This window comes from Streptopelia decaocto, assembly GCF_964273445.1.
Source record: "Streptopelia decaocto genome assembly, chromosome: 3".
In the NCBI taxonomy this organism is placed as follows: Eukaryota; Metazoa; Chordata; class Aves; order Columbiformes; family Columbidae; genus Streptopelia; species Streptopelia decaocto.
This window is the reverse complement of record NC_138656.1, coordinates 90,591,547-90,612,951: the sequence shown is the minus strand read 5'-3', so window position 1 is coordinate 90,612,951 and position 21,405 is coordinate 90,591,547. Positions and strand designations below refer to the sequence as shown.

General features: G+C 37.7%; 1 protein-coding gene across 1 annotated transcript in view; it reads left to right on the top strand.

Annotated features, from left to right (window-relative positions):
• COL19A1 (collagen type XIX alpha 1 chain) overlaps positions 1–21,405 on the top strand; it is a gene marked incomplete at both ends in the record, with an annotated part of 187,590 nt that overhangs the window by 44,072 nt on the left and 122,113 nt on the right. The window contains 2 exons of the mRNA XM_082048168.1: positions 16,326–16,379; positions 20,911–20,955. Coding sequence (XP_081904294.1) covers positions 16,326–16,379; positions 20,911–20,955 — 99 coding nt within the window. The remainder of the gene's footprint in view (positions 1–16,325; positions 16,380–20,910; positions 20,956–21,405) is intronic.

Here is a 21,405-nt window from a genome sequence, read left to right as displayed (position 1 = left end):
CTTATGCTCTTAAGAGACCACTTGGTAGAGCTTTGAGATAAACACCACTGACTTCTAAGCAAAGACTTGGGAGTAGCTGTGGCTAAGCAAGCACATAAGCCTACCTCTGTATTCAGGAGGAGAAGTTTCACTTCATTTCAGGATGTTTGTGTGTGAAGGCAGTTGTACAGGTTTATTGAGTTCAGAGCTAGTTACCTGTGTTAGAGGAAGTCTTCAGTATAGAAGACGGCCCTCCTAACACTGAAGAAACTGTGTATTGCTGGAATTTCTAATCATTTGGTCTCTTGTGATATTTTTTTTCTGTTCCATAGTAACAGTTGAAGGATTTTCTGCATATGCATCGAAGCCAGTTAATATATAGATGAATTAAATTCTCCAGATACATGTGTTAGTACACTTCACTGATTTTTTTTTTTCTTTAATATCAGTGGTATCTTTAGTCTCATTATTTAAGTCCTCTTTTTCATCACGTACCTCAAGTTTCTTTTCTTTCAGTGCCATAAATAAGTATGCCTTTTAAACGCAGCTGTTGCTGCAAGAGGCTCAGACTTTTAATATTGTGCTTTATTGGTTGACATGCTGCAATGTCACGCACATGAAACATTTTAGTAATGGCAGCGGTTTTGGTTTATTTTGTAATTATCCAGACCTCTAAGTACTGAAAGAAGTAGAGTTTTACTTCAAGTGTCAAGTTTAAAACCTGTAATTAACAGGATATAGAATTATGAAACTATCATGGTTAACTTACTGTTTCTGTCTCAAATTGTGTTTTGTTAAAAGTGAGAGGTAGATATATGATATTACCAAAGAGATGAGTTAAAATAGTGATATTTGTTGCTGATGCTGTTATATGTATAGAACAGAAAAAACAGTAGAGATTTATTTACTTATTTATTTAACTCTCCTTTTCAGTGTGCAAACCAGAGCATCAAGCCTATCATAATAGGAAGTTCAAAAAGGATAGAAAGGGCTCGTTCTTCCTATTACATGATGACAGTTTGAACACTCCACCATAAGATTTAAATGATCTGAAAATTTATTACAAAGTTGATGGTATAAATATCCATGGAGTGTCAGACAGACACTGCTGCTTGTCTGAAAGTTTCTGAGCTCTAAGACGCTGAAGTCTGGGAAACCCCCTGCGGGAGTCTTTATGTTATACTTTTCTGTGGGCATATGTTGTTGCCACAATTTTAGTCATATATTTGACTAGAGAAACCTTTGTTTTGATCCAGCTAGACAGTTTTTACTTTACTGTGCTCCCAGAAGTGAATTAGCGGAAAGAGTTATTGTAAAACACTGTAGATTGAATGAGATTGATCTAGAATGAAGCTGTGTTTTCCCTTGGGTCTTTCTGTAGCTCCTTCTCTGATGTTATCTTTCCTTAAAATTACCAGGCTATGTTGCTTTTCCAGTACATGTTATTATTACAGTTTCCATGGTTAATACTGTTTGGGTTTTTTTTGCTTAGCGCCTTGTAGATTCACTGTCAGGCCAAATCCCAAAGCTCCTGTTAGTTTACGTAAGGCTCAACAGTCAGATCGTATTTAATACCAAGACACTGTACTCTTCCTGAACATTAAAACTCTTCAAATTCAGGCTGCATAAAAGCCATATTGTTGTTTTAAATTAAAGATGAACTACCATGGGATCTGAAACTGGCAAGAACAAAAGCTGTTTAAAAAAAAAAAAAAGGCAAACACGATAATTTGTACGTGTATAGCTAGATAAAGAAACTGAGATCCAGCCACCCTGCTTCTGCTAGCCAGAGTTGTCATGTCTATGTAGAGTGGTATAGTGCTGTGTGGAATAATTAACTCCTTTCCAGAGGTAAAATCACTTTATTTTCCTGCTGTTGTGAATAGTGTTAACCTGCTTTATCTCTTAGTTGGTGCCTTAAGAGTTATGTGAATTTGTGTGCATTTGTTATTTTTGTGCTCCTTTTTCTGTGATGTTCTGGATGCTAAAGATGTACACAAATTCAAAGACAACTGAACAAAGTAAAGGAATAAAAACACTCTAACCACTGTTATATACAAAGGCATCTCCTACATTTCAGGAAGCTGAGGCACAGACTGTGCATTGCTGGAAGAGCCTTCTCATGAGCTGCTGCTCTTTGTTTATCCTATTAATATATTTGTCTGCCTATATTTATGGGGGTTTTGCACTGTATTTTTCTGAGTTTCATGCAGATGTTCCCCCTGAATTCCTTATTAGAAATAGGAAAAAGAAAAAATGCAATTATTTTTAATGTAAATGCAGTTTGAGGCTTCAGAAAGCAGAGGGGCTCTTTTTGATAAATGCAAGAACTATCCACTGCAATACTCTATTGTTCTTACTTCTTTCTCCAGGGACAGGTTCAGAGAAAAAAAATGTGGCAGATCTTACTCATATTGCTATGAGTAAGTAACAATATCAATTCATTTGGCCTATTTTAGGCCTATCTCATATCTCAGAGTGAGATAAACTTGGCTGTTAGAAGGCCTTTTCCTGTAGAAGTTATTAGCTCAAATGTACCTGACAGTGTAGTGAAAAGTTAAAGTTAGAATAATCCTATCCAGCATTCTTTATTACTTGAGAGACTCTTACCAGGACAATCTCCCAGGAAAATGCTCCATGGTCATACAATTAATTTTCAAGATCTGCATAAATGATGAGAAGTTTGTAAGACTTTATACATGTCCTTGACTTTCAGGGATCTAAAGTGTGAAAAGTAGCTTGTGTATCTTGCATATCTTCAGTCTATCTTCAAATGCGATGTTTGGCCTTCTATCATTTTTAAGACATCTTATAACTGGCAACATACTTTCCTATTCACTAAATGCTGCAGTGGTTTTGCAACAGTGCTCCTGGCTAATAGGTGCAGATCTAAGTGGTGTAGACTTCTAGGAGGTTTACAGTTCTAAAAAAATAAAAGGGCTGTAGTGCTTCTTTGGAAAGAAACTCACTGCATTTGTAGACTATGGGAACATATGGAATACATTGCTGTGATCCCCCTCCTGCAGTCAGGGCTGGTTTGCAGCTCAGCCTTCTGGGATATTTCTTCAAGATATGTCAAATTATGGTATAAGAGCTTGAATGATGTGGTAAATCAGAATCGCTATGTGTATGAGGCCTTATGCCTTGGCCTGCTCGAGGTGTTCAGCAGAGTCTGAGGACAAAAGAATCATAGAATGTCCTGAGTTGGAAGGGACCTACAAGGATCAAGTCCAACTCCTGTCTTTGCATATGACAATCCCATAGCGGGAAACAGTGTGTTAGGCTACTTACTTTTTGGTGATTAGTAGGTGAAATTGTCTCTGGATACACTTCTGAAGCCATGTGGTATAACTGGATTGCAGCCGGGGTGCTGGGTATATGGCCTGAGAAATTAAATCTGTCCCAGTTTGAGGTGACTGGAGCGCTCTAAGTTGCAGGATGACAGTCACCTATCTGCTGCAAATCAGGCTCCGCAAGTTAGGCAACCCTGATCTAACAGTTAGAATAACCTCATTATGATGACAAGAACTGATGGCTCTGCCTTTAAGAATGGTCTTCACATACCATTGCTGTGTTCTGGGTCACACCACTGGTATAATCTGAGCAAGGTTGATACACTGCTGGAAAGTATTTCTACTGAAAAATTGTGATAATTTTCCTAGTGTTCCTTTCATACTGAAATGGTAAGAGAACTCTCCTGTTGGTGCGACCCATAAGCTGCTTCTTTACTATAGACATAGTGTCTTATTACTTCCATACATGTTATATTTGTGCAGGTCCTTTCCATAGCACCTACTGGGGAGTTGATATAGATAAAGATGGTCAAGTTCACTGCTATTCATTTTGTATCCTGAGAGAACAGGGCGAGTCTCTCTGCTCTTCCAGCCTAGGAAACAATTAGACTTTGCGCTAGATGTATCGTGTGTTGGATCCTCCTTTTGCAGTAGGCCTTTCAAATAGTCTGACAACTTAAGGAGGTGTACACTTTGAACTATGATGAGAATAGCAAGTATTCCAGCCATAAACATGTGTTCTTAGAGCTTCTCTGAGAAGAGAAAAAAAAAAAATCATCACCTTGAACACCCTGGGTTTAATTTGCCTCTGTATAGTTGAGATATTTCTGTTGCCTGTGCTTCTTGTGTCACTCAGCATGAGTAACATGAATCCTTTCCTTCTCTCTGCTTCTGGGTATATAATGTCAGGACAATGGAGCTCCAAATTAAAAGTTTATTGATGTCCTGGATACTAGATGATTTAATTCTGTTTGGGTTTTTTTGCTGATCTGTGATGCCTTGGCAGTCAAGATGAACATCTCAACTGTCTTGACATATCACATTTTAGGGGATGGACAATCTCTGTGTACTTGAAAAGTTTCCTGGTTCTGAGAGACAGGTTGCCACCATGGCTCGTACTTTGATACCAAGTACTAAGCCTACTGGGGAGTTATGGCTTATGAGTGTTACGGGTCCTGCCAGCTGAAAAGCTCTTAAGCTTCTGAGAAGCTGCTGATGGCAGCAAGGCTCAAAAGTCTCAAGCTGCTGAAGGTGAGTAATTGGCTCTGTTCCTGGCTGTTCCACATCTGGTTTTTGGGTTTGGTTTTTTTTTGTGTTTGGTTTTTTTGTTTTTTGGTTTTTTTTTTTTTAGTGTGGAAATACCTTTTCTTCTTTCTTGGTCATTACGTTCTGAAGGATAGAACTGATTTAGACAGAAATGTAATTCAGAAAATTCAGAAGACTTATCAAACTAAACTGTTTTCCTCTGTTCCCATTTATCCTAACTTCCATAGTAATCGCTTTCTTGTGGCTCATGGTGTACAATTCATAGTGATGAGATGATGCATCTATGTTTCTTAAACTACATTTTGTTAAATACTTGTGACACCGTTCATTTTTAATACTTGAATTTCAAATAGTTTAGCTTTACTGTTATAGGTTTTTTTACACAATTTTCTTGCAATATAGATTATGAACAGACATCCTAAATTATTAAATATATTGAGTAAGCTTTTTAAAATAGCTGGTTTTGCATAATAAGCCTGAAGAAGCAGTGAAATACTGAATATGCTATGCATTTGCTACTGCACTGTATGGGTGTTCCCACAGTGTATTAGTAAAATAAACAGTTTAGACAAACTGAAAGGAGAAAGAAATGCTTATGTGAATAAAAACAATGTTTATCACTACACAAGTTTGATTTATATTCTAAATCAGACTAGCAAAAAAAACCCTGAGTGTACATTTCAAGAGCTTTACCAACTGTATGAGTGCTTTTTGTGCTTCAAGAGTCATGAAAATGAGATTGGGTTTACATTAAACTGTGCAGTAGATATCTGTAAAAGGATTGTTCCCTTGCATGTATTTGTGATGATGGCCCAACAAAGTGTACATGAACTCACATATTTTGTGAGCTAGAATATAGCTCGGCTAGAATCTATAAAGCTGTTTGTAGTGGCATTTTTCTCATTTAACTGTATGAGATGGTTATAACTTCAGTTTTCTCAAGTCCATTATCAGTATGCTGTCTTCAGTTTTGGCTGACTCTGAAACCGAATACTGATGATTTTATTCTTGTTAAATTTGATTACCTTTTGGTAATAGGGTTCTCTTTATATTTGGTACAGGTAAAAGGGTTCCCAAAATGTGATATACATACCATTTGTGGTATACATGCTGCATCAAAATGGAACTTTAACACTTCCTGAACAGCCTACTTTGCATTGCCTGGTGGGAAGATCTCCCCTTTCCATTAGTGGTACCTCAGAAAATGAGTTTGAAAACTGCTGCATTATAAGATTTTTTTTTTTTTTTTTTTTTAAGAAATTGAATTCAGGAGCTCAATATAAAACATGGCTTAGAAATGTTAAGTGCTTTGTTTTCCAGCATGATTTAAATATGTATTACACTACTTTAAAATTTTGAAAAAAAAATGTAAATGACATAGTATAGTGTGTGACTTCAAGTTGCTTTCAGAGATTATTTTAATACCCATCTCTGTACTGAGTTACTTCAGGGTCAGGTCTTCAGGGCCAGCTATGTCATAAAATCCACAACCGGAAACTTGTTAAACATACATCTGAATCAAATCAAGTCATCATGAAGATCCCATTGCTCTAGCGAGACCGTGGAAACCCTGTCTAGAATTTTCCAAGGCATATATGACTTTGCAGAAGAGCCGTGGATATATGGCCTATTATGCCAGTTCAGCATATGCTCCTGGAGCATCAATCATGCATGCAAATGTACAAATCTGAGGAGACACTGATGTTGAGCTTGCAGTAATGCAGTCTTTTCCTCGCAGCTGTCTCAAAAGATCTCTGGACACAGTGCCTTCCACATTTCATGTGCTGTACATAGGGGTCAGGATATTTCCGAAGTAGCTCATCAGCATCTCTGAGAAAGCTTCCAAAAATGCATGTGGAACGCTGGATTGGTACTACTTAAAGCCACCTTACCCAGTTTGTCTGTCTTTCATTCTTTGCCATCCAATTTCTGAGCTCCTGTCATTGCTAGTCAGTTATATTTCAATATTTTTAGATCAGATATGAACATAAATTGTGCAAAGTATGCAGCTTTTGAAAAATTATTGTACTACTTTACTCTCAAGCTTCCAACAGAGATAAAAAGTATAATCACTAATATAGGAAAAAGATTTCACATGAGAAGGCAAAGTAGGATAACTGTGAGCTGTAAAAATGTAAAGCCAAAACAACATTTTAATAGGAAATATGGTGCATATTTTTTAAAACTAGGTTTTTATAGATAAACTAATAAATATATTAGCCTCAAAAAAGAAAGACAATGGTTTTCCAGTTGGAAACTTTATTACCACTAAGTTAAAGCCTTGAGTCTGGCGATTGCTGGCCTTTGGAAGTCAGGCAGTTGGACACCATCTACTACAGCAACAATTTTGGTACAAGTTTTGTATTCGTTTTGTGTTTTCAGTGATTGTGTATAATTAACACACATCTGATTTTAAGAGATGGATTAATATGAAAACAGTAGCTCTCAGTAGCTCTCTGATGCATGAATATGCTTTCTAAAAATCTTTCTGGGCAAATAGACTTTAGAACATTATGTTTTCCAAAACTTGTTTCACTGCTTCAGCATGTATAATTCTTGCTTGCTTGCTCTCACTCTCTCCTTAGTGTTAGAAGGAAGTGTTTTGAATTGCCTTTGATCATAAATTTGAGTCCAGAGAGCTGTCTGCTGTGCTGACTTATTTTTGCCTTATTAGGTGATTTTTGCAGTTCACAACTCCAGGAACTGTTGAGCACTCTGTTTTTTCAATTCCTAAAGCTAAACAACAACAGTTCAGTTTGGTTCTCGATAGAAGGCTCCTTGGAATCAAATTACCTTGTGTGCAGCGACACTGCTGGGGTATTATTTCCATTCTGGAGGGAACAGCACTAGTGAGCGCTGTAGGTTGTGTACTGTTCGTGAGCAGAGACTTTAGTTTTAATTAAAGAATCACTACTTTTTAAGGAAAAAAAAAAAAAAGCTTGAATTTGTCAGCTAACCCACTTGAGGAGAGTTGTGGCATTGTCTTCTGTCCTCTTGTGGTTTCCCTCAAAATCAGATTAGTGCGTCTCAGTAGAACAAAAGTGCAAATGTGTTTTGGGAGCCAGACGCGAATGCCTGTATTGCTCAGCATCAAAGCCATGGGCTCCTTCAGGCGAGTGTCACTGCTGAGATAAGAATGGGGGTGGAAGGTTGTACCCTCTGGTATTTGCAATGAAACTGTGATAACCAGCTGAACGTGTCCAGCCCCGGGGCCTGGCGTGCAGCGGCCGCTATTGTCATGTGAGGTGTGGACAAAGAAACCAGAGGTCACCGGCTGTTTTACAGGGGTCTGGGCTGCTGGGAGCAAAACTGAGGGTGGCACGCTGCCATGCAGGACAGGCCTTTGTTAGCCTGTTACGGGACGTGGAAGTAAAAAATAATGCGGTTGTTAAATAATGAAGTCGTTAAATGCAGCTCTTTGTTCCTTAATCAGAGATTCATGAATACTCCAGCTGTGAGCCTGCCTGGCTCTGGGATTCTTAACTGTGTTTCAAAAGCCTCAGTCAGGACCTTACGGACTTGGAAAGGGCAGGGGAAGGCTTGAGGATTTTTCTTCAGTTGTTCGTAAATTATATTTATTGGGTTCTTTCTGTGAGGTTTCTGTGGCACATAGGTTTTTGGTTTGCTTTCTTTTTTTTTTTCTCTTTCAGTTGTGAGAGCTAGAGACTGTAGGTTGTGAAACTAATACTCCAAGCTTTTCACATCTCATCAGAAAGCAGGGCTTTGAGAAAAATACCCGTTATTGCAAGACTTAGCATTGTAGAAGTTGGCAGCAGTGTGTTGCAGGAGTTGGACTAATCAGGGAGGAAGGAACTTTCTCACTGTACTGCAGCATTGTACAGCTTGTCTGACGTGTTTTTCTTTTTTTTTTTTTGTTCTTAATCTTTTGAGGCATTAGATATTTAACTTCACCAAATAAATATTTAGGACCTGCGGAATTATTGATCTGTATTAGCATAATCTAAAAATGGATAATTTATGTTTCTGTAATTTATCGAGTTTATATATAACAGTGTTTCCTCCATGGCTAAGAACTTCCATTACAAGCAGTACATGAGATTTACAAAAAAAAACAGTTAACCTCATGCAATAGAAAATTCATATGTAGTACACATTGTACAGAGGTTATAGATAGTACTGTTGGCGGCTGTAACTTGTGACCTATTAACTCTTCTTTGCCCTTTTTTGGTAGGTAAGTTGTATTAGTTGTATAATTATTTAAATAAATCCATCACAAATGTGAATTTTTAGTGTCAATGAATATACTTCTTCCCCTTCAATATAATGTAAGTTTTACATTCCAATTTCCATATCTTTTTTGTTTGTTCATTTGTTTTTTCATTCATAGATACCAAGTTGTTGCACACAAAACCTGCTTTTTGTTCATATAGTAAAATCATTCATAGGTATTGAAGAAAATGATTTCTTTAGTTCCCACTGCTAGACAGTATTTATCAACACCTAAGGTTCATTCTACATGTTTCAAGTCTGAATCGATTAAATCAACATGACACGCTGAGGCTGGGCCAAGTCTTGTCTAATCAGCAGTCAGCACTGTTGCTCTGGCATGAGGCTCCCAAAAATAGAAACACAAGAAGTCAAACAAGTAAGTGGAAGGGCACTAAAAGAAAAAGTGCTGCTAATTCCACTGTTGACTTTCTATCTAATGGATTCTTGTTCCCAGGCCACGCTAAGTAAAGCAACTGGCACGGGGTGTGTTTCTGCAGATGGCTCAGCAGTGACACAGGCAGCCCAGCTGGTTGACAGGTGTTTGATTTGTATTTAACAAGTACCTCACACAAGCCAGCTTTTTTTTAATTTTTTTTTTTAACTGAGAAGCTAGTTAGCTGATACATTTTCTTCAGAATTAACACCTCTTTCTCTATGCTCCCTTTTTGTTGTGAATGCAGCTCTTCCAATTTTCCCTTACAAATGAAGTAAACATTGTTTTAGTTTGCAGCAGGAAAGTCACCAAATAGCAACTCTGCTGGCAAAACCAGCAGTGGAAATAGTAGAGTATCAGGATGCTCTTACAAATCATCTTTGATTAATGTGAACTCTCAGAGCCTCAGCTAGGAGGATGTGTAATGTAATGGTGACTGTGGGCAGTTTGTCTCCCCCTTACCCCTGTTTCTTCATACTTTAGTCTGAACATTTTTCTTATATCAAATCCATGAGGTGGAAGACGGTGAGACTTCAGGAATTGTTAACAAAAATGTGTGGTTCTTCACAGTGACAGGGTTATAATGCCAGTATTGTGAAATAGCCAGAAGAAAAAACAGCCTGTAGGATATAGTGTACTGGTGGTACTGCTGAACGTCAGAAGAATGAGAAGGGAATGCAGCTGGAGAAATGGCTGTCAGAGTAATGTTGGTTCTCTAAATAAACATTGGGTTTTAGTGAAAGGATGATTAAAAACTCATGTGGAGACCCTGTGTCCCTCGGTAGTGGACTATCTTCTTTCTCTCAGGCATCCCAGATGTGGGATATGGACTAGGCTAAGAAGCTCAGAGAGGTTAAGGGGCTGAAAGGAAAAGTTACAACTCTAGTAGGCCGAAATGTCTCTGTTCCCCACAAAGCCACTCAGAATCTATAGTAATGAGAATTTATGGACAGTTCCCGAGGTTCCTGTGCTGACACTGGATCAACTGATCCCGAATTCACAGGGGAGAATGTTCTGTTGGAGTCCTGGTTGGTATGTGCTCTTCATCCAAATACTAGGGCACCTCCAAAATACCTCATATGCCAAACTGCATTGTTTTTGAAGAGATACATTTCTTCAGAAAGTCTTAAACTTCTGAGTGTAAATGGAGACTGCTTTATTAATCCAGAGTCGATATCAGCTATTGATTAGGAGGTTGCAGCTCCACAAGCACACTTAACAATATGGTATTCCAGAACAAGTACTGATCTGAGTTAGTTCCTAGATTAGAAATTCCAGTCTATATGCAGTCTATTTATTTTTGTTTCACCTTAGATCCTTAGTTTTGCTACTGGTTTTTTTTGCATTTTATGTCTGTATTGGTTAGGCATTAGCCTTAATAGTGTTTAATGACCCGCGGGACAGATCTTTGTTAGTGTAAACTGACATTTGTACCAACTGAGAATCTGCCTCCTGAATCTTCAGGTTATGGAATGGATGATAAAAATAACAATTCCTGCAGCAAAGAATAGCCTCTGACAGCTAAGAGGTTGACGAATGCTGTTTACCTTTCTAATGTAAACTTTGGGCTCCAATTATTGTTATAAATATAATAGTCATGATATCCTTTATTATTTTGAAAATATCTCAACAATTCATTAATATTGGATAATACTTTTTCACTTATACTTAACATTATTTCATTTCAACTATTATTTTAGGAAGGCCAATTTGATGAATTTCTGCTCTGTTGCAACTTTAATAGGGTTTAGTTTTGCTTTAATGCCGTATTATGGTTAGATTAACAATAAATCAATAGATGGTGTGTAAGTCAGGCAATTTTTCTTTTGACAGATCCACTGTAAGGGAAAAAAAACATAGTTAAAAAATCAATCAGTTTACCATGAGTACAAGATAACTTCAAAAATTTTCTACTCTCTTGCTTCAGATGATAGAAATATGCAATTGGCTAGACTTAATTTTTTAAACTGTTAATCCATAAGACATTATGAATGTTTGAGAACCTTTTGCAGCCAGAAACCTGTTTGCGTATCCTCAGTACTCTACAGGAAGCCTTCTCATGGGTTTTGTTTGCATTTTCCTTATACTCTCTGGATGGTGTTGCATGTCAACTGAATGGGATTGTTTTCAAGCCCATGTTCAATTCATGTCTGCACTGCACAATACAAATAACAAACAAACAAACAAAACATTATCCACTTCTACGTAGTAAGTTACAGTGTGCTTCTTACCCTTCTTACCTAAAGGATATAACTGGGTGATGGACCATTAAAAAAGCTGTTAGTTGACTCAGTCTGAAAAGCAAAGGAAAAAACTGTAAAGGCCATTCAGGCTCTAGGACACAGTGAGACAAAACAAGGAGAAGCTGTCCTGTTCCACTGTTTTGTTGTGCTGCCTAGAACTTTCCACTTGCTTGTAAAGCTCCATCATTACAACCCCTGCGGGCTCCACAGAGGCTAATGAGTTTCCTCTCAAAACTGAGAAACTAAACCCAAACTACCCAAGGTCTTGGTTATGTGCCAATCATTCATTCTGCCTTCATTTTTTTCCTCTGTTTGCTGTTGAGTTCCTTGCCGTCCACTTCTGTTCTGTTTGAAATCAGTGGCTTTTAAGAGTTGTGACTGGAAATGTGCCTTCTGGACTGAGATGTCACTTCTTGATGAAGAAGGTCAAGAAGAAGGTAGTTGTCACTTCTTCAAAGATGTGTGATAGTGGTGGATGCCATGTGTATTTGCCAAATGCAGAAAGAACACCTTCTCACAGCAGAGCCTCTGCTGATAATTTTTGGATGGTATAAAAACCATTCTCTGACATATATCATAAAGGCTTTAGTCAGTTCGTTATCCATTTTGGAAAGAAAAATAAATTGGTATGCTGGCCTGTAGTTATTAATGAAAATAAATGAAGTGATTCTTTAATCTCTGTTTTTTCAGAACAGCTTCTCTGACTTCTCATGTTGTGTGAAAATAATTTGTGGGAGCAAAATATAGAAAAAAATTTATTTGTGAAATACATATGATTTATGCATTTGAATGTAGAAATTGTGGGAGTTGCATGCTTTTAAAGATGAATAGCAAAAAAAAAATAGGAAACAATGTCAACTGAAGAGAGTACAATCTGGAGTAAGGAGCCCTGCGGCCATGTTCTCTGAAGCTCTGAACTGCCTCTGGCTGCTGATTAATTTGTTTGTATGCAAAACACTGAAAGCTAAAGTTTCACATGTCATTTAATTTGGATAAAGCTGTTAATTTGGAATCTGTTAGCATCTAGGTGCCTGAATGGACAGACTTATCCCAAAGGTGGGTATCAGGAAGGGTTGGGAATGAGGAAAAAATGATGCCTACTGAACTCGGATTATGTTATGAGGTGTAGATGAGAACAGTAGGGCTGTTCTCATTTGCCTTTCTCTTGAGCAGCTACTTAAAAAAGCCAGAGGAGCCCTGATCACTAGGACACAAGAGTCTTATGACCAGCCCTCACCCCCTTGGCCAAACCCTGGCATACCTGGTCTGCTGGGGCTGCTCTGGAAGCAGGACAGAGCAAAGGAAACAAACTATTGACCCATCACAAGCCCTTCTTCATGAGGTTATTTTAAGGGAGGATCTTCTGTTGCTCACATGGGTCAAGTTTGCATCAAGGCCAGTACAGAGCAAGGACTCAGCCAGTGCTGAGTGCTGCTGGTAGTTCAGCAGTAACTGAGTGCAAGCAGAAGGATCAGTACATACACTGAAACCAACCTGTCATAATATTTAGCAGAAACTTCCTGACATGGCTAATCCAGGAGATTCATGGGGCAAGTCTTAGTAAATATCACCTGAATATATTTTTATGTAATTAATACTCTACCAGGTGATCCTAACCATTAACAGAAGCCTGTTTAAAGAAACAAGGAAATATTCCAGTAGGCTAAGGAAGGTGTCATATCATGGGCTATAATTGGTGTGGGATTTTTACATGTCAAAGGCAAAGCTCTGCCCCTGCTGGTGGCCCTGGACTGGATGGTACGTGCTCCAGCCCTCTGACAGTACATTGTTGAACATTCCACTCCATTTCTGCAGTGCTAAAAATAGTTGTCCTCATTTTAAAACACCGGGCTATTAGATTATTCCAAGGGTCTGGCATACTCAGGGTAATGGAAGGCACATATCCATAAATTATCAAAACAGTAAGTAGTGTTTGACTGTGCTGATTTTACTTCTATTAAGATGAGTTTCCTTGCTAGTAACCCTGGAGTAGCAAGCCTGTTCTGTAAATCAAGCTCCTGGCAGTGCCCCAGTAAATTTAAAAATAAAAATGTTTGGTTTACATATTGGGAATGGAGAAGCATCTGACTGCTTCTTGGTGGTTTTGTATCTGTTTGGTTGGTTGGTTTTGTATGTGTGTGGGGTTTTTTTGCTTTTGTTGTTTTGGGGTTTTTTGTGGTTTGGGGTTTGTTTTTGGTTTTGTTTTGTGTTTTAATTTTGCAGAATCATCTGCAAAATGCTGAGATATTTTACAGTAAATGTTCCCAACCTTGAAGAGAATCTCACGAAGTTCCAACATTTGCCATTATAAATCATGTTAATACCTAAAATTTTCCAAATAGCAAAACACATTCCAGGTGATTGATGCAAGTTTCTCTCAACTCTTTTTTTTTAATGATTGGATAATGTGATGCCTAATTCATTTTTGGCACTATATTGTTTGGTAGTACAAGTAACCAATGCACATACATACTGGTATGTTAAGATAGCATCTCTTTTTCTTTTTTTAAAAAATATTTTTTAATGTGAAAGCATTTTACTGGTGGGTGGGGGGAAGCTAAATGTAGAAATCAAGGTTAAGTTAATGTAAATACATTCTAAGAAAGTTGCTTGTTCACAGATCCAAAGCATCTTACTCCATCTTGAAAACCTTTACCTATAAACTGCACTGCAGCACCCTATGAAATTAGAGATTTGATTACAAACTGCAAAATCAATAAATGATAAATACATTAAGAACAAAGATTATAAATACGCTGCATGTTTCCAAAATAGTTAAAGCAGCCGCAACATTAATCATTTTAGATTTAATAAGATCACTATTGATGTGGGAGGTTATTTTTGCATTGTTGCGTTGAAGAGATAATCATTTGCACTGATTAAACAGTGCAAGGCAAAACATCTATGGCTTGTCTCCACAAAAAAAACAAAGCACAAAACAAAACAACAGTGAGTTGTTTGGTTGTTTTGTTTGGTTGGTTGTTTTTGTTTTTGGTAGCTTACAGTGATCCAATATAGCAGGGAAGATTAAATATTATTATCTGGTAACTATTAGACTATGAAGAATTTTTCTGAATTCATGCAGTAAATTTGGAGAAAATGAAGGGCTGTTGATTAATTAGGATTTTTCCCTTACATGCTAGCATCTATTTTTACACAAGGGAGCTGGAAGGAAGATGTTGGAAACTGTGCCACAAGTGAAGTTAGAAAAATGCCATTTTTAACAAACTATTTTAAGCTATATTTTAATTGTCGTATATCATGAGTGCTTTGAATTTATTTGCTTAATTACTTGTAACATTTTGATGAGTAATTGTTCTTTTGTTGGCTCTTTCTGTTCTTAAGAGAGATTGGAGCTTTTCCTTTGTCTCTGTTCTTTTTTTGTGTCTGTGAGACATTTGTCTTCTTCTTGGCTTGGAATCAAATGAGTGAACTTTCAAAACTTTCTTTTGTTACTGAATTCTGGCTTGGCTGGAAAACTGAATTGGATGGTGTGCGAGTTACTAGGACAAACTTCTGTCAGGGAATTAAGACCCATGAATGGAATGGAGAAAGCATTTGATTTTACATTCCTTTAATAAGTCTTCTAAGCTCCTACTTGAAGTCATATGAGCACAGATGAATTCTTTTAACAGAACTTAGCTCAGTAACTTTAGATTTATTGAGACCAAAATTAATGTACTTCATGGTGGCATATTTCATCAATCTGTAATTGGAGGGTGGTTCCCAGCTTTGAGTGGCAGAGCCTGGTTCTCACTAGATCTGTCATTGTTTAACAAGCTTTCCTAAGAAAGAATGCAAAAGAAAACTGCTGCAATATTTTATATTTTAATTCTAAATGAGATATTACTAGTTTTTTAACTGTATCTTTTCCTTGGAAAGCCCTATATTGAATGCAGAATTGCATTGTCTGTAGCTTTCAACTCAGAGCTATTGATTTATTTTTTTTCTTTTGCTCAACTAGTCCCTATTCAGATACTGAAGGTGAAGTTTAACATGTTACTTAGCTTGAATAGTTAACTTTTAAAAACATTTTTGATTAACGAGATGCTTATTTGTACTTATGCTCGGTTGCTGAGCATAACTTTTAAGCATCTGTTTTCTTGAATAGAACTTATGAACCCAAATCAGATTCTTAATTTTCATGAGCAGTCATTTGGGGGGCAGAAGGTGACTAATAGTCAACTGTATAGCTGACTTATTTTGCTCTTTCAGAAAATAAAGGGGGCAGTAATTTAACAACGTGAACAGAACATACACTTAGGAAGCAGGAGAAACAGAGTATTGTCTGCCAGGTTGCACAGCATCAAGATTTGCATTTCCTCCAGCTTGGGAGGGAGGGCACTCCCCTAGAGAAGGGGAAAGATCTGAAACTCCCCTTGGACTGAGCAGAGCCTGGAAACCAATGATCTGCTTCATGGGTATAACTCCTGTGGGACTTTGTGATTTAACTGTTGGCCTCAAGCACCTCATAGGTATCAGGAACAGAGTAGAAGCTGTGGCATCTTTTTTGGGATTTTAGGTACTTGGGTAGTATTTAAGTGCCCTATGAAGTATTGTTTTCTGAATCAGGGGCTGAAATAAAACTTAAAAAATATTTTTACATGATCCAAACTCTCTAAACTTTTTTGCTGTCCCGTTGTCTGAAGCAATCTACTGCTATATTTGTTGCATAATTAGATAACCTGTAATTGTTATGCCTGCTATTTTGAACTGAAATGTATTTTAATCAAATACAAGTCAACAGACATAAATGACCCTAGAAATCAGTTCAGCTGTTCTGTAGAAAAGGAATGAGAAGCAATAAATGTCTTTTTCTCTTGATTTAGCTCAGCTATGAGTTAGGTCTGTAAAATGATGGCTATGTATATTTTGTTTCAGGGGGATGCTGGCTTAGTAGGTGCTCCTGGCATACCTGGTCTTACTGGTTCCAAGGTAAAAAAAAAAAAGTAGCAAAGAACAGTCACACTTTATGCATTTTCACTCTCCACATCCTTTTTGCCAGCTGGCCCGTATCTACATAAATTGTATTTGAATTACATATCCAGTTAATGAGTTTTATAATGTGACAGGGGAACTTTACTATCAGCTTCTCTTTCGAAAGAGAAAGGGTACGTGGTGCAGTGGCACAAACCTGCCTGTCAGTATCATTTTGCATTAAGAGCAATCGCCTAATCTCAGAACTGTGCAGATTCAAACACTGGAAATTTGAAAGTCTTGCGATCTCAGCAAAATGAGATGAGGGATAACACTGCTGCTTCCACTCTTCCATTTTAATCTTTTGCTCCTCTCCAGAGGTGAAATACTGTAGGAAGGCCAGAACTTGCAGAAAACGACATCTGTATTATAGGCCTTGCTGATATTTGTTAAAGTTGCTTCATTCCTTTCATTATCAGACTTTGTTTTCTGTTGATTGCAGCTATGTTTAACCATAATTATTTGGAATTAAATCTTAATGTCATATGTGTCTGTCCACCTAATTCGTTCTAGAAAATTCTCAGGGAAATAGTTCTACTGGTTCCAAAAATTAACAGACTACACACACACACACACACACACACACACACAAAAATCATTATTTTGTAAATATTAAAATTTCAAGTAAGTGTTCTACACCATGACCTTGATGTAAAGGTCTTACTTGTGTATCTTTAGGGTAGATACTTCCTACAATATAGCACAAAGGGAAGGAAGGAATTGATTTTCTGCAGATGAGGAAGCTATCACTGAATCCTGCAACATGGTTACCATACTCTATCAATTCATATGTTCAAAGCCAAGATCTCATTGATTTGTACTGTAGATGTATTTAAAACTCTGAAAATCATATCAGCAATCCTGCAGTGAGTATCAAGATGAGGTATCAGTGATTGTCCATTTAAAAGTTTGTGTGAAATGTTTTGCCCAACAAAATGTGAAAATTCTGTCACAGAAAGGAGAATTCAAGTCAGTCATCATTGTGTGATTTTTCAGCTTTCAAGTTTTTATTTCTGCAGCATGAGAACTCTTTGAAGTAACTTACCAGTGGCTAGTATTCTATTTTTAATTCTGTCAAGTGGAAATTACCTAAACTTCTTTCTCTACGCTTTCTGTTGATTGTATTTCTTATTTTCTCTAGTTGGAAATAATGAATTTTTAAATTCAAATATGTGAAAAAATAATCTGGGCACTTAGAATGTATTTCTGAAAAAAAGAAGGAATTAGTTAATCACCTGTATATTGGTACAGTCAGAGAACTGACTGGTTGAGGAGCAGCATTGCTGAGAAGGACCTAGAGGTGAACAGGAGTCTGGATATAAGCTTACAGCATTCTTCTATTGGAAATAAAGTGAACCACATATTGCACTATGTTAGTAAAACTGCAGCTGGCAGATCAGGTGAACGTATTTCCCCCTCTTTGCTTGGTGGTGCTGTATTTGATGTGTTGTGTCGTGTCTAGGGGGGCTTCCACCCTCACTTTTTCCAGAGATGTCGAGAAACCAGGCAGGGTCCAGCAGGGAGCCAATGTATGTTCAGGGACCTAGAAAACGAGACCTTTGAGGAGAGTTTCAAGGAGCTAAGTTTGCTGAGTCAGTCAAAGAGGAGGCCAAGGAGCGATCGAGACTGTCCTGCAGGCCTAAGGAGCCCAGCTGGTTGTTCTTCAAGGACGGCTTCCTAAAAGGCCAAGAACAGTCCGCTCCGATGTGCAGGGAGTTGTGCGAGAATGACAGAAGGCCAGCGTGGATGAACAGGAACCTCCTGTCTGAGCTCAGGCACAAAAAGAAAGTAAGCAGTGTAAGCCAGGGTGAGCTACCCAGTAGGAATATACAAACATTGCCAAAGAATGTGGCAATGGAGTTAGGAAACCAAAAACTTATTTAAAATTGAAACTAATGAGGGATTTGAAGGGCAGCACGAAGGGCTTCTGTTAAGTGCATCCATAGCAAAAACAAGGCTGAAGGAAATTTTGACACACTGCTTAATGGGGTGAGGGACATGGAAAAGGCCAAGAGCACTCAATGCCTTGTTAGCCTCGGTTTTCACTAATAAGCTTTGCCCTCAGGCCTCCAGGTTTCTTAAGCCTCCTAGCAGAGTGTATGAGAATGAACCACTGCCCACTGAAGGGGAGGAGGGTGTTAAGCAGCACTTAAACTAACTGGACATTCCCAAGATCCCAAGCAGTATGCACCCCAGGGGTGCCAAGGGAGCTGGCTGGTGTCACTGCAAGGCTGCCCTTTGTCATTGTCAAAAGATCATGGTGACTAGGGGAGATCTCTGATGACTGAAAACAGGAAAACATCACATTCATCTTCAAGAAAGATCCAGAGAACTGCAGGCCAGTCAGCCTCTCCTCTGTTCCTGGAAAAAATACATAGCAAATCCCAGAAGGCACTTCTAAACACAGGAGGGACTAGAAGGCAACAGCCGGTATGGATTCACCAAGGGCAAATCATGCCTGACCAACCACTGTTTCTCATGGCATTCTCCTGAAGAAAATGTCTGCTCATGGCTTGGATGGGTGCACTCTTCACTGGGTAAAAAAAAATGGCTGGATGGCTGGGCCCAAAGATTTGTGGAGTTAAATCCAGTTGGTAGCCGGTCAAAAGTGGGGTTCCCCCACTTGGGAGGGTTGTATACAGGCTCACTGCTATCTGAAGGTACTGGGAGGCTGCAGAGAAGCCAGAGCAAGACTCTTGTCAGAGGTGTACAATCTACAACCAGACAAATTTTTACTCTTAAGAATGATTTCTATATAATGAATTGGGACAGGATAGACAGTCTCAGAAATGGGAAAGCTAAATGAAGAAAACACTCTACTTCTAGAAATCTGTCAAAAGTGAATCAGCATTATCCCTGTTGTATGTCCAACAGTTAGATAGGAACTGGAATCATAGAACAACCCATGTTGGAAAGGACCTTGAAAGATCATCTGGTCCAAACTTTCATCAGATAGGGAAACTAGATGAGCAGAACAGAAGTTGCATACATTCAGAAATTATTTCAGCAATTAACCCCTCATCTTTAGGTGAGGACGTATGGAAGGTAATTTCACTAGATCTCATTTTGCATGCTTGCTCTTGGGCATGATTCTAAAATTGATATCTATGCTGTTGATTGCATGAGCCACACCAGCCAAAACAACAACAACAAAAAAGCAGCAACTGTAGGTGGTTGATGGAAAGTCCAGAACTATTTGGTAATCTATCCATCTGCACATTTCCAAAGCTTTGAATTGAATTTCTGTATGTGAAGTACATGATGCTGTAGCAGTTGAAAGATTTGATCAAATGCTGCTGGAAATTTCGCAAGTTGTTGCCTGGTGTTCTAGTTAACCTCATCTAAACCTTAGACTTCTGTATAAGGAAATGATGCTCTCTGAAGGGTGAAAGATGTTTAGACATTGCTCATTCTATTTTTTTGCAAGTAGTTTATAAAACAGCATATGCTATTTTCTAATCTCTTCATCTTCAGATCTGTAAAACTCATGTACGTTGTACTAAGGGAGACTGAATTCTGGAGACTGGCAAAGACAAGCAAACTGTCTCCTGATAGGTGATCTGAGGGAAAAAAAGAAGATTTGGGGTTTTTTTATTAGGTAGTTTTTGTACTACAAGTATCTGTTTTTGGCTGTATGTCTGCACATCTCACAAAACATACAAGTATACATTAATAAAGATATAAAGTGGGTGTTACTCTTCTTATAATATAGCCAGGCTGTTGCTGCTATTTGACAAAGACTAACATAGTAAGATTGTACAGTAAGATTGTTTCTGAGCTAAAAGATATCAAATTGGAGCTGGAAGAGCATTATATCAGGTCTTTTTTTTTTTTTAATCCTCTAATAAAGAATTCAACCTGCTGAAATAGGCTGTGCTTGAATTCTTTCATTATTTCAAAACTCATCCCTTCTGTGCTTTGGGGGTGGGTTGGTTGGTTGGTATTTTTTTTGTTTATTTCTTGGTTTTGGTTGTTTGGGGGTTTTGTTGTTGTCATTTTTAATACTTGAGTAAATTGGATGTCATTTTTGAAATGAAAGGAATAAGTTTTCTTTCAGTAAATTGTATCTATATATTTGTCTCAATTGTTCTGGGTTTTGGAGACCTTCACAGCTGACTAGTCTTATTGAAAAATTAAAATGAAGGTATTAATAGGAATAAATGTATTAAAACTGGTTCTGCAGAACAATAGCAGACTGTAATAAGTGGGTTTAACATCAATGAATAGTTCAGGACTTTTAAAGCAAGAACATCCCTTAGGCTGAATGCAAAAATGATTGACTACTGATAATCAGCAAATCTTTGGAAAGCCATGTCATTTTTTCATAGAGGTTTCACACCTCTTTGAATGAGAGACAATCAGTATCAAAACTTTTTCTTCTGTTTTAATCTCATAATGAAAATTCAGTACAATAAAACTATTTCAAAAAATGCAATTATTTGAAGAATTTTTGTGGTTGAGATTTTTATATTATTGTTTTGTATTCCAGGGTGAACGTGGCTTTGCAGGTAGCAAAGGTGAAGAAGGTGAAAAGGTAAGTTATTCTGTCCATGCTATTTTCAGTTTAATGTTTAGACATATGGCAAACCAAGTAGAGCTTTGTTCTGAAGGTCTTCCTTAACTCTTTCACAAGTAAAATTCTTATGGTTTTGCTATGTAAATGATTCCTGAAGTGTTTAAGAAGAAGGAGGTTTTTATGCTTGTCAACCAGTGTCATCAGTGTTTCTTTTAGAAACACTTTTTTTTTTTTAAGGCAATATTTAACAGTGAAGTCTAACAGAACCATAACCTCTGTACTCCAGTAGTGTCTATTGCTATCTTATTTCTATGGTAACAAGTAAATGTTTATTTATACAATGCGGAATGTACGATGAGATGATCTGTAGATATTCATAGTACATCATTATTGCTTCTTTGCATTTCAAATGCACTTTTATAGAAACTTACTGTGTTGCTCATAGCTACTAAATGTTTTACACAGTTT